Source organism: Bubalus bubalis, chromosome 9 (assembly GCF_019923935.1).
Source record: "Bubalus bubalis isolate 160015118507 breed Murrah chromosome 9, NDDB_SH_1, whole genome shotgun sequence".
In the NCBI taxonomy this organism is placed as follows: Eukaryota; Metazoa; Chordata; class Mammalia; order Artiodactyla; family Bovidae; genus Bubalus; species Bubalus bubalis.
The window spans coordinates 8,460,442-8,472,873 of record NC_059165.1 but is presented as its reverse complement, the minus strand read 5'-3'; the positions used below and the strand labels follow the sequence as shown (position 1 = coordinate 8,472,873).

At 36.2% G+C, this 12,432-nt stretch overlaps 1 protein-coding gene across 11 annotated transcripts in view; it reads left to right on the top strand.

The window, feature by feature from the left end:
- PPIP5K2 (diphosphoinositol pentakisphosphate kinase 2) overlaps positions 1-11,903 on the top strand; it is an 83,872-nt gene extending 71,969 nt beyond the window's left edge. For 10 of the 11 annotated variants that reach the window (XM_044947265.2, XM_006056401.4, XM_006056400.4 and 7 more), the window contains 3 exons: positions 3,408-3,548; positions 7,085-7,210; positions 10,210-11,903. In XM_044947265.2, the coding sequence (XP_044803200.1) occupies positions 3,408-3,548; positions 7,085-7,210; positions 10,210-10,322 (380 nt within the window). In that variant the 3' untranslated portion in view covers positions 10,323-11,903. The other variant, XM_025292167.3, reaches the window with a different exon arrangement.
- Positions 11,904-12,432: the final 529 nt, after the last annotated feature.

Below are 12,432 nucleotides of genomic sequence, written 5' to 3'. Positions count from 1 at the left end.
TGCTTCATCCTTTTTTAGTTTTCTTTGATTCTAAAATGTGGGATATACAGTATCATACATTGCTCAATCCTTAATTTCAATTGGCATACAATTCTAACTTATTGTTCACCCCAAATATTGATACTGTCTAACTCCCTTTTTCAGCTATAATTTACGCAATAATTTAGCACTACTCATCAAACTTCTAAATGACCACAATGATGAGTTTTAATACTTCATTAGCATCTAAAATTTCCTTCTGATTTCTCAAGTGATCAATCTACATAATTTTAAAAATGTAACAGTAAATAGTATTTATTTTCTTTTTAATTCTTAATAATTTAATGATCTTCTGAATTTCTCTTCTGATCACATGATTGTTTCATTGAGCTATTTATCTAAAATACAGGCTCATACCTGTCAAATAGCCAAATGAGATGTGTCCTTGAAAAGTTCTTGGGAACCAGGGGATGCAGGTTTCACTGTGTAACATTATTGATCCCTGATTGTCTAAACAAACCCCAGCTTTGTCTGGAGCACGCTGAAAACATTTTTCAGCATTCACTTAGTCCTCCTATGGCAGTGTGGTTTGCCGCTGTCAAGCGGTTTTGGGAAAGGTACCTTGCTTTTTGTTAGAATTTCGAGGGCTACTCACAGGAAGAAGATTAGGCTAAAAATCTAGACAAACCAGTTCAATTAAATGCAGTATTTGAGCCTGAAGAGGAAAACTGTGTGGCCAGTACTTACACACTGAAGTTTGCACTATTACAGTTTTCTTACATCGAGTTTTTTTCTTGTGGGACAAGGGAATATTTACTAATCATTCAAAAATAACTCAGAATCAAAGAATTTCAAAGAAAGCCTACATTTTTTCACTTTTATTCTGAGTGAAGTTGTTTTTAATCCCTGCAACTTTTTTTTTCTTTTTAATTGTAAGTAAGTCTTTCAAAAATTCAAGTCAGGTTTTTCAAAAACTTTTATGAAGCTCAAGGATTGAACACAAGCTTGTTGTCATTTCCCTCCTTCTGAATCCTTTTAAGAGGACACCTAAGTAACTGCTCTAATACTTCTTGAAGGTGGAGTATGAAGATCCATTTCTCAACAAGTGAAAATTGAGCCTTAAAGCTAAATGTTCTTTTCCTCCATTGTATCTGTTTATATGCGTCTTTTTGAAGAAAAAGATCCTTATTTGATACAGCTACAGCTTCTAAAGAACCAACATATGTAAGAACTTCTTAGAAGAAAACTGAAGTCACAAGAAAAACCAAAAATCGCAAAATTCTGAAGAAGAGACATTGGAGGTTTAAGACTGACTGTAGTTTTTGTGCAGAGTGCTTATGTGTTATTGTGCCAGTATTGCAAGTTTTATATAGGAGAAATATTTGCTTATTGAAGCTTTAAAAAAAAAAGCCTTTGTTAAGTTTAACAGAAAATAATTTTATATTCTTTTGATTTAGGCTTTTTTTAAAAAATATGGATTTTTCCACACATTGTGACTTGATGCTTATAAAATGCATCCCTTTCAACTCTAGAAATATTTCTCTTGGGTTTTCAAACTTTTTTTTTTTTTGCTGTGTTGTCTTACCTGTCCTATGAATTGTCAGTTGACTCTTTCTTTTACTTTTTATTTTCCTTAACTTTCATGTTTTTTCCATCTTAACACATATCATGGACTTAACCCCTCCCCTTCATCTTTAGTTCAAGGAACATGGTGAAACAAGTATCTTCTGACAGTGCTTTACCTTATTTTCTGGGCCTCTGTGCAGAACACCTACACCTCTATAGGTGCTGGTCCGTTTCCTCTGTGGAGTTTCTAGGCTCCAGTGGTATGTTTCTATAGTTTCTAAACATGACAGCAAGGTGGCTTTTTAAATTGCTGCGCTAACCCTTTCATTGTGCATTAAAGAAAAAGTTCACTGTAGATAGATGGAAAAAGATATAGTCCAAAGGGACTCGATTATATTGTCATTTGCCTGTTACAAAATTTAACAAGCAAATGCAGGAAAATAGTTCTACAAAAAACTAATAAACATTCTGAGGAAAGGATTTTTTAAAAAGCCACAGTGTTTAATGCAAGGAAAGGGTTTGCGCCTTTTTGCATGAATCTTGTAATTTAAAAAAAAAAAGTAATACTTGTGCAAGCCTAATTTCTTTAGTGCTTAACTTAGGTGCTTTAGCTGCTATTATGGTATTATAGTTTTGTTTTAAGTATATGTAATGTTCTGTCATGCTTTGGTTTACCCCTGGAAATCAAACATACCAGTTTTGTAAATCCTTTGGTTGTTTTCATTGAAAAATTAGATTCTCTTTTAACTAGAATTTCCCTATTCCAACTAAGAATTAGACAATTCTTAGGTCAGTATTTTCTCCCAAAATCAAGAATAAGTCAGTGTTAAAATGAGCACATGTCTATTGAAGCAGAAAGTTTTCCAATCAACTTAAGTTTAATTAATTTTTAAGTTAAAAATATTAGACTTTATATAGAAACTAAACATTAAAAGTATTTCTTTTTGGAGGAGAATTAGTTTAAATTCTTGACAAATTAGATGCAGAAAGACTTGGTATTTTAGTTGTATCTAAAAACAATTTTAAAAGCCATTCAGTTGGATAAAATGTAAATACGCAATATTTATTAAAAAGTAAATAACCTATGTCCTATTTGTTTAAAGAAGCTGTATATTTAAGTGCTTTTGTTTCATGAATGGTATTGATACATACCTGCATGGTTTGTTTCATGAAATTTTTGTATGTGTGCCATTGTTGAATGCAGAAATATTTGTATTTTGTATGGCTTTTTACTTGGCCTGACTTCACTCAGCTAGCAGTTTCCAACAATAGAATTAATTGTGTTAATTCAGTCAAGGTAGGTAAAATATGTTTTGAAATTTTAATTTCAGCGTAAATGAATGGATGTTGTTTTGGGGTCACACTAGAGGTATTGTTGGCCTTGGTATGACTAGAAAAAGTATTTAAAATCACTCTTCATAAGCAATTACTTAATTGTTTTTCACCAAGAAGTTACCTTTAGCATTCCAGCATCAGGGACATACTATGGCATCAGCTTATTCATCTATCAAATAGACCTGATTTTAAAAAGTAAAAACCGTGAAAACACTGTATTTTTTGTTTGTTTTTTATTATTCCCCCAGGTTTTTCAAGTATTACTCTTAGATTTTCCAAATACAGAATGAAATCGTGTGCATGTTGTACCTTGTGATTATATTTAAAATGAAGTCTTTGTCACATCTTGTTCTGGCCCCATACCGCATAGCATCTGGTGTCATGACTTCAGAGATCTTGTGTGTTTGCATGTGGCAGATTGAAAAGACCTAAACTGTCCAGTTCTAAGCAATGATCTTCTTTTTTAATTAATGAATTTTAAGATATCCAACCATTGGTTTTGGTTTTGTTTTTGTTTTTCCCCTCAGGTTTTGAATTGTATTCGATGGTGCCATCTATTTGTCCTCTAGAAACTCTTCATAATGCCCTGTCCTTAAAGCAGGTGGATGAATTTCTTGCTTCCATTGCTTCTCCATCAAGTGAAGTTCCACGGAAGACCCCTGAAACTTGTAGGAAAATTATTATTATTATTTGATTTTTAGACAGTAGATTTTATCTGAATATGAAATAATTATGAAAATATAAATTCAAGTAGTGATAGTAAGTAGAATTTTAGGGGAGAACGGGGTATACAAGAACATTGTTTGAAATTCTTTGGTATAATGTGCAGTGTACCACTTGTCTTGACTCTTTGCCCAAATTTTTTCTCTTACCAAAAGGAGGAAGAAATCTAAGACCCAGAAGTAGAAATCAGCAATATATAATACAAAATCATAGTCTTATTTTCTACTGTCATTGTATATAATAAGCTTTTTTTAAAAGACGGGATATTAGTCTGCATTAATGCCCACGTGTTCATCCATTCAATACTTTTGACTCAGAGCTCTTAACTGAAGAGAGCAAATTAGGGCAACAGTTTTTCAAATTGTGTTCTGTAGGAAATATTCTGAAGAGGTTAATTCCTTTGTGTAAAGTAAAGGGATTTGTGGCTAAGCCAGTTTTGGAAACTTTATCATGAGGAAAACTCCATACCCACATTTTCCAAAACTTATTTGTTGAGAAAACATTTTGGTAACACATTTAAATATTGTATAAAATTATTCTCAGGGACTTCAGTTTGGGAAATGTTCAGGGCTTCCTTTTTAAGTATAAGAAGTCAGCTGGCTGTTGTCATTTTCAACACTGTAGGATACTTTGACACACTGGAATTCCAGTTTAGGAAGCATTCGTTTTGGGAGAGAATGCTCTGCTGAGAGTTAAGAGTCTTACTAGTCTTAGTCATATGTCTGAAAAAGTGGGCTACTGTCCATGGGGTCTCAAAGAGTCAGAAATGACTGAGAGACTAAGCACATACCAAGTAGTATTTCGTAAGAATACTGTCAATGTGTTTTTCCAAAGAATAAAATTGGAGGTCTTGGGATGAAAGCCACCGTCATGTGTTGCTGTGACTCTCTTCCCTTTCCTGGGCCACCACATTGTGTGATTCTACAGAGGTCTGTTCAGTATATTCTGTCCACATAGTGCCCCCTGCATTTTTGCTTTTCTCTTTCACGTCTGGTGGCAGAGGTCAGAGGTCAGGCTTTCAACTGCAGAGGTATCTTGGTGTGAATGTTTTAAAATATTTCACTTTAGAAGTGGTTTGGAGAAGTAGGTTTCCATTTTAAAATGTGCATATGAATTTGTCTGATGCTGAGAATTGATAATAATCCATATGAAATAATCTACAAGCTGTACAGTCAAAGTGAGGAAACTGAAGGACATTTTTCCTTTTCCTTTCTCTGTTAGCTAGTAGAAAGGCCAGTGCTGTTCCTCAGAACACAAGACAGAATCTGAATAAATAAATTCTCATTTTTTTCTTCTACCTGACTTTATACTCCATGCTTCCTTGGGGCAGAGATTTATAATCTTAAAATAGGGATTAAAGAAAGACTATAATTAGTAAATAAGCGTTTGCTGCTGCTGCTGCTAAGTCGCTTCAGTCGTGTCCGACTCTGTGCGACCCCATAGACGGCAGCCCACCAGGCTCCCCCGTCCCTGGGATTCTCCAGGCAAGAACACTGGAGTGGGTTGCCATTTCCTTCTCCAGTGCATGAAAGTGAAAAGTGAAAGTGAAGTCGCTCAGTCGTGTCCGACTCTTAGCCACCCCATGGACTGCGGCCTACCAGGCTCCTCCGTCCATGGGATTTTCCAGGCAAGAGTACTGGAGTGGGGTGCCATTTAGGGTAAGCATTAAAACTGTTTTGAATTTAGAAGATCTTCAATCAGTGACTTAAAGCTAAAGTAGCAATGGCACCCCACTCCAGTACTCTTGCCTGGAAAATCCCATGGACGGAGGAGCCTGGTAGGCCGCAGTCCATGGGGTGGCTAAGAGTCGGACACGACTGAGCGACTTCACTTTCACTTTTCACTTTCATGCACTGGAGAAGGAAATGGCAACCCACTCCAGTGTTCTTGCCTGGAGAATCCCAGGGACGGGGGAGCCTGGTGGGCTGCCGTCTATGGGGTCGCACAGAGTCGGACACGACTGAAGCGACTTAGCAGCAGCAGCAGCAGCAGTAATGACACCTGTTTTGGAAAGAGGCTTTTGGTGGGATATTTACAAAAAGATAATCTTTGTTTATACTGTGGCATTGCAGTTTTATGATGGCTTCTTTTCTGTGGTTAGTTCAGTTCCTCAGTGTATTATTGAGATATATTAATGAATTTTAAGATGTTAAATTCCTTTTCCAGTTCTGATTAACTCTTCGCTATATCATAAATACAAGTTGTACCCCAATCCCTCTAGCTCTCTTAAAATTTCATTCCATCACTTACTAAGGGAACTAAATGAGAAAATAAATACAGTTAATGCAGTTCATCAAACTGGATAAACCTTAGATTTTATTTAGTTCATTGGTCTTCAGACTATATTCCCAAGAGCTTTAGGAAGTTCCATGAGGAAGAGAAAGAAGCTGAATTATTAGGCCTTCCTTTGATCAACTTTATGTAAGATTTCATTTGAGAGAAGTTTACTGTATTAATGGAAAAACTTAAAGACACCATTCAGGAAATCAGCCAGTTAGTGGTCAAGCAAGACTAAAACCCAGGTCTCCTAAAGTGTGTGGCTTTGTTCATTCTCTTTGAATATTAAAGAAAATAGGGTGCCAGTTAGGGCTTCGCAGGTGGCGCAGTGGTAAGGAACCTGCCTGCCAATGCAGGAGATGCAAGAGACGCAGGTTCAATATCTTATGTCAGGAAGATCTCCTGGAGTGGGAAATAGCAACCCACTCCAGTATTCCTCCTACCTTACACCAAGATACTGACCCTCAATTTCAAAATACTAATTGGTTAAGTTAGAGGTTGGAAGTTATAATAGAAGGTGTAAGCAGAAAAAAGCTAAGTAATGATGTGCTGCTTTATGAGATATTTTAAACACCTTTTTTTAATCAGTTCAGTTCAGTCACTCAGTCGTGTCGGACTCGCTGAGACCCCATAGACTGCAGCACGCCAGGCCTCCCTGTTCATCGCCAAATCCCGGAGTTCACTCAAACTCCTGTCCATTGTCATTTGTATATTATTTCACTAGCGAGTACTTTGATATTCTGCCAGTGTGAACTTTATATTCATTCCGCGTAGTTATCAACCACTGCAGGCACATTTGCCACGTCTCTTCCACACACTGATTTTTCAGAGACACTTTACTGTTATCAGGCCCTCTTCCAAAATTGCAAAAATTGACAAATCTGCCTCTTGTACCTCCGCCATCATTTGTTTGGGACCCCAAAAGCTCATGTCAGTAGCACCCCCTACTGCAGCCTGTCCTATTCCAGAGGTCTTCATACTTGAGAAATGTACCTACTTGTTCTTTTCACACTTTTCAGTCTCCCCACCTTAATTAGAAAGAAGAAAGAATCTTTAACATTTTCTTGCATGAAAATAAATCTCATCTGGGTATTATATTAATAGGAAGACAGTCTGACTCAATTATTCATAATCTAATTAGTTTAAATTTGATAGACTGCCTCAGAAAATTATTGAATTACTTTGTTTGATTTTTCTTTTTCAGCCTCTTTAACTTCACGTTCCAGTCCAATAATGAGAAGAAAAGTATCTTTAAATACGTATACACCTGCAAAGATCCTCCCAACACCACCAGCTAGCATCAAGAGTACTAAAGCAAGCAGCAAACCAGGTGAGGCATGTGTGTGAATTTGTGGATTCCGTATAGCAGTTAGAGGAGTAGTAATAGCTTGCTTTGTAGGTGTAAAAGTGTGTTTCTAAGTAGGATGATTACAGTCTAGGAAATCTGTTACTGTAGCCTATTGATATGTTTGAGGTATTTTTTATTTTGTTAATTATCCCCCCTCCCCTCACGTATATTAAAATATATTTGATACTCACAGTTTTCTAAACTGATTTATGGACTGTCTTCTCTTGTTTTTCTGTTCAGCCAGGATTCTACCTGAATCTTTTTACTATTTCTTATATTTCTTATTTGTTCAGTTCAGTTCAGTCACTCAGTCGTGTCCGACTCTTTGCGACCCCATGAATCACAGCACGCCAGGCCTCCCTGTCCATCACCATCTCCCGGAGTTCACTCAAACTCACGTCCATCGAGTCGGTGATACCATCCAGCCATCTCATCCTCTGTCATCCCCTTCTCCTCCTGCCCCCAATCCCTCCCAACATCAGAGTCTTTTCCAATGAGTCAACTCTTCACATGAGGTGGCCAAAGTACTGGAGCTTCAGCTTTAGCATCATTCCTTCCAAAGAACACCCAGGGCTGATGTCCTTTAGAATGGACTGGTTGGATCTCCTTGCAGTCCAAGGGACTCTCAAGAGTCTTCTCCAACACCACAGTTCAAAAGCATCAATTCTTCGGCGCTCAGCTTTCTTCACAGTCCAACTCTCACATCCATACATGGAAAAACCATAGCCTTGACTAAATGGACCTTTGTTGGCAAAGTAATGTCTCTGCTTTTGAATATGCTATCTAGGTTGGTCATAACTTTCCTTCCAAGGAGTAAGCGTCTTTTAGTTTCATGGCTGCAGTCACCATCTGCAGTGATTTTGGAGCCCAAAAAGATAAAGTCTGACAGTGTTTCCACTGTTTCCCCATCTATTTGCCATGAAGTGATGGGACCAGATGCCGTGATCTTCGTTTTCTGAATGTTGAGCTTTAAGCCAACTTTTTCACTCTCCTCTTCACTTTCATCAAGAGGCTTTTTAATTCCTCTTCACTTTCTGCCATAAGGGCGGCGTCATCTGCATATCTGAGGTTAGTGATATTTCTCCTGGCAATCTTGTTTCTTATTTGTTATTATATCTGAAAATAATCTTTATTTTACCTTCATTCTTGAAAGGTAATTTTGCTGGACAGAGAATCTCTAAAGTTTTTTCTTTCAGCATTTTAAGGATGTTGTTCTACTTTTTTCTCATTCCCCTTGTTTCTGATGAGAAGTCCTTGTTAATTTGAAGACTTGTTCTTATGTATGCAGTGGGATTTCTTTTCTCTGCCAACTTTCAGTGTTTTTGCTCTATCTTTGGGTCTCATAAGTTTGACTGTGGCATGCTTTAGACTTTTTTTGTTGGTAGTAAAATCCTGGTTGATAGTCACTTTTACTTGTCATCTGTATTCTGCTATTAAACCATCCAATGAATTTTTATTTCAGGTATTTATTCTTTAGTTTTAGGCATTTGTTTTGATTCTTTATAGTTTTTTCCTTCAGAGATTTCCTGTATTTTTATTCATTATATGAATATTTTCCTTTGTTCTTGAGTGTAGTTAAAATAGTTGCTTTAAAATTCCTGTCTATTAGTCAGGCTGTTCTCAGGATTGATCTCTTATGAACTTACCCATTCCCAAGAAGGAAGTTTTTTTTCATGTTTTTCATATATTGAGTAATTTTGGATTGTATTCTAGATCAACTCTTGACTCTGTTGTTTCTCTTATGTTCCTACAAAGAGTGTTGGGTTGTTTGGGGGTTTTTTTTAAAGCAAAGTATTAACCTTGGCTGAACTTAGATTGCGATACTATGTCCCCCTGACGTAACTGACAGCTCACATTTCATTTTACTGGCTTTAGTCTGAACTGGACTTCTTTGGAGTTTATTCTGCTGAACTCATACATTGGATCAGTGTTTACACAAAGAATTGGAATTTCCTACCTGGCTTTCCAGCCACAATTGTTGCCTCAGTACTTGTCTTCTGGTGCTTCATACTGGAAAGACTGAGTTTTATGTTGCAGTTTTAGGCATTCTACATGGTGTATACTGGACCCTATCCTTAAGCCAAAGCTTTTTTTTTTTTTTTCTTTTAAAGGACAGGGAAACTAATTCCATGTTGTTCCTTTCTTCCAAGTATTGATTCTAGTACATCTAGTACATCGCTGCTTTTGTTCCCTCTTCAGTGTCTTCAGATAAAATTTTTTTTTCATGTTTTGTTCTGAGCTTATACTTGTTATCTGCAGGAAGATTCATCTGCAGGAGCTTACCCATCCATACAGAAGTGTAACTTGGCTTAGAATAATTTTTGATAACTCACTGGGGCTTAAGGTTGGTTTGGATATAAAAGGATGATTCCTGAGTCAAGAATATTTCTAGTTTTCTAATCTTTCAGCTTTTTAGACAGTGGTAAGATAGGTAATACCAAAGAAAATAGATGTTGGTAGGGAAATTGATGAGTTCAGTTTTAAACATGTTAAGTTTATATTTCCTATCCAATATCTCTATAGAGGTTTCTAGTAGGATATACAGATCTTGAGGTAAGGGAGAAGACCTGGGCCAGAAGTATAAATTTGAAGGCTGTGAGCATAGTCGTTGGACATGACTGAAGTGACTTAGCGGCGGCAGCAGCATAGTCATTGTGGCTTCCTAGGTGGCGCTGGTGGTAAAGGACCCACCTGCCAATGCAGGAGACGTCAGAGACGTGAGTTCAGTCCCTGGGTCAGGAAGATCCCCTGGAGGAGGGCATGGCAACCCACTCCAGTGTTCTTGCCTAGAGAATCCCACAGACCGAGGATCCTGGTGGTCTGCAGTCCATGGGGTCACAAAGAAATTAGTTTCCCATGAAGAATATAGGGAAAAAGAAGTTTTGTGTTCTCTGATCTTTTGTTGATTGTTTTTTATTATTTGAACTTGGATTGCTTGTGAAAATCTAAGCCATAATTTTTCTTTTTTTTTTTTTGTATAGCTCCCAGCGGACCTTCAAATACAGCTGTTCCTAATACCTCATCGCGGAAAAAGGGCGTGACTAGCAAAACAGAAATGCATGAACACAAAAAAAATACTTCGAAAAAAAAATGAAATCTTCTAAGAAGTTGGAACTCCTTGTAAAAATCACATGTTCAGTAGGAAAAAAAAAGGCATGTAATAAACCTTGACTGAAAAATATCAAAGCAAGTAATTTGTGTCTCCTTGTACATCTCTGTATTCATTTAAAGATAGATTTAATCGAGAGAATTCTTTGTATATATTCAGGTAAAGAATTTTTGTCATGATCTGGAAATGTTTGAAAACTGTTTATTAGCATTTTATGAGTAGCAAAACTTACAGTGATAAAGGTCTGTTGTTAATGTGATATTTGCCATGTGCCCGCAGTAAAGAAAAGGAACGTGAAAGCCTACCCGTGTCACACAGAGGTGATGGTTACTGACGAGTCTGTGAGGTGGTGTCTGTACATTTTCATTTTCACGGGGTTGCATCTTGGCTGTAAAGTCCTGTAGCTTGCAATCTGATGTGTGTGCTGGAGACTTCTTAAAAAGCGTATTTCCAAAGAGATTTCACTGACCACAGTTTAGAGTAGAAACTTTCTTCCCCCAATTGTTATAATTACATATATGCTGCAATATTTAATAACTGGAGTATTGGCATATGGGTTATTTTTGCAATCTGTGCTTTGAATTTTTTATTGTGTTTTATTTAAAATACGTTCATCTGGGATAACTGTACCTTTATGCACATAAATTTGTACATTAATTTGTAGAAAATATTTTCTTTATATATTTCTTCACCATAAGGTGCTTTTGTTCATAAGGAAAATTTTTGCTTCATATATTGGCAAGAAAGACATCTTTAGAGTTTCTTTTTAAGAGATATAGTTGACAAGTTTATAATTGTTAGTTATTTTCAGAATTCTTTTTAGATCTGAAAAACTGAGTTCCAAAATGAACCTCATCAGTGTAAGGAGAATATATGAATTCTGCTGTCAGTAGATATTATTTGTGGCACCTGTTTTTACCATTTCCATTCTTATCTTTAGAATATCAGTTGATCTCACTAAGGTAATTTAAAGATTGAGCATTTGAAATAAATTATTAGATTTTGGAGGGACATTAAGATTATTGTATTGTGATTTCATGTATGATGTGAAAAATATTTATTATTCTTGGTGCTTATTTTCCCCTGATGCACAAATAATTATAAACCAGTTCAAATGACTTAAACTATAAACCAAACAGTACATCTTGATAAGAATTCATCCACTGCTAGTCAGGTAACTTAAGTTGCTAAAGCTTTAGTTTGAGACTTAGGTTTAGAAAAATTATTGAATTCTTGTATGAATGCATCTATTAAAATTCTTCATAGAAACTCTCCTAACCTTAAATCATCATATATGAACTGACTTTTAGAAATTAAGCATTTATTACAGGTTCATTTTAAAAGGTACCAGATGCAAAAGTCACAAATATGTACAATTATATAAGTTAGTATGTCAGTACTTGACTTGAATGTAAATGTATTATGGAGACATGTTTTGTAAACAGTTGAATGTACCCAAGCTTTCTGTATGTGAAAATGTGGTTAATGTGCTCATTGTCGGAGTAAAGAAACTGCTTTTATTTTTTCAGTGGAATTGAATTAAAGTATTTTATTTGTGGAATCAGAGGATGACTTAAATGGCAAATTATTTTTTTACTCTTTTCTTTGTCCCTTTTAGCTTTCAGAGTAGAAAGAATGAAGGAAACTATTTTAGTATTCAACAATGCTCATCTTAGATATTAGATAAAATTTCGTCGTATTAGCCATAGCTGTTGCAATATCTTCCCTAGAAATTAACTAGGAAGTTCAGTACAAGTCACGTTTTCCCATGGTTACATGAGAACTAGGATTTCGCTGAAGTCACCGAACTTGGTAATGCTGCTGTATAAGCAGGACAGTTTTATTTACAAGGATCTTAGATTCATTTTCCAAAACAAACAAAAAGTCTTCTATATCAGAGCAAGAAATTATAGTTAATCACCATTCAGTGGCAGTTTGACTGAAGCATCTGTTTCTCACTGTTTCTCTCCCGGTAAAGTGTGCTTTTTGTTTGTTTTAAATACTAGAAGATATTTCTTCTCACAGCCTAATCTTCCAACCAGCAAAGAGATGGGAAGGCGCAGCCTGAGGTACTCTCTCTTTATCCTGGCGTGTT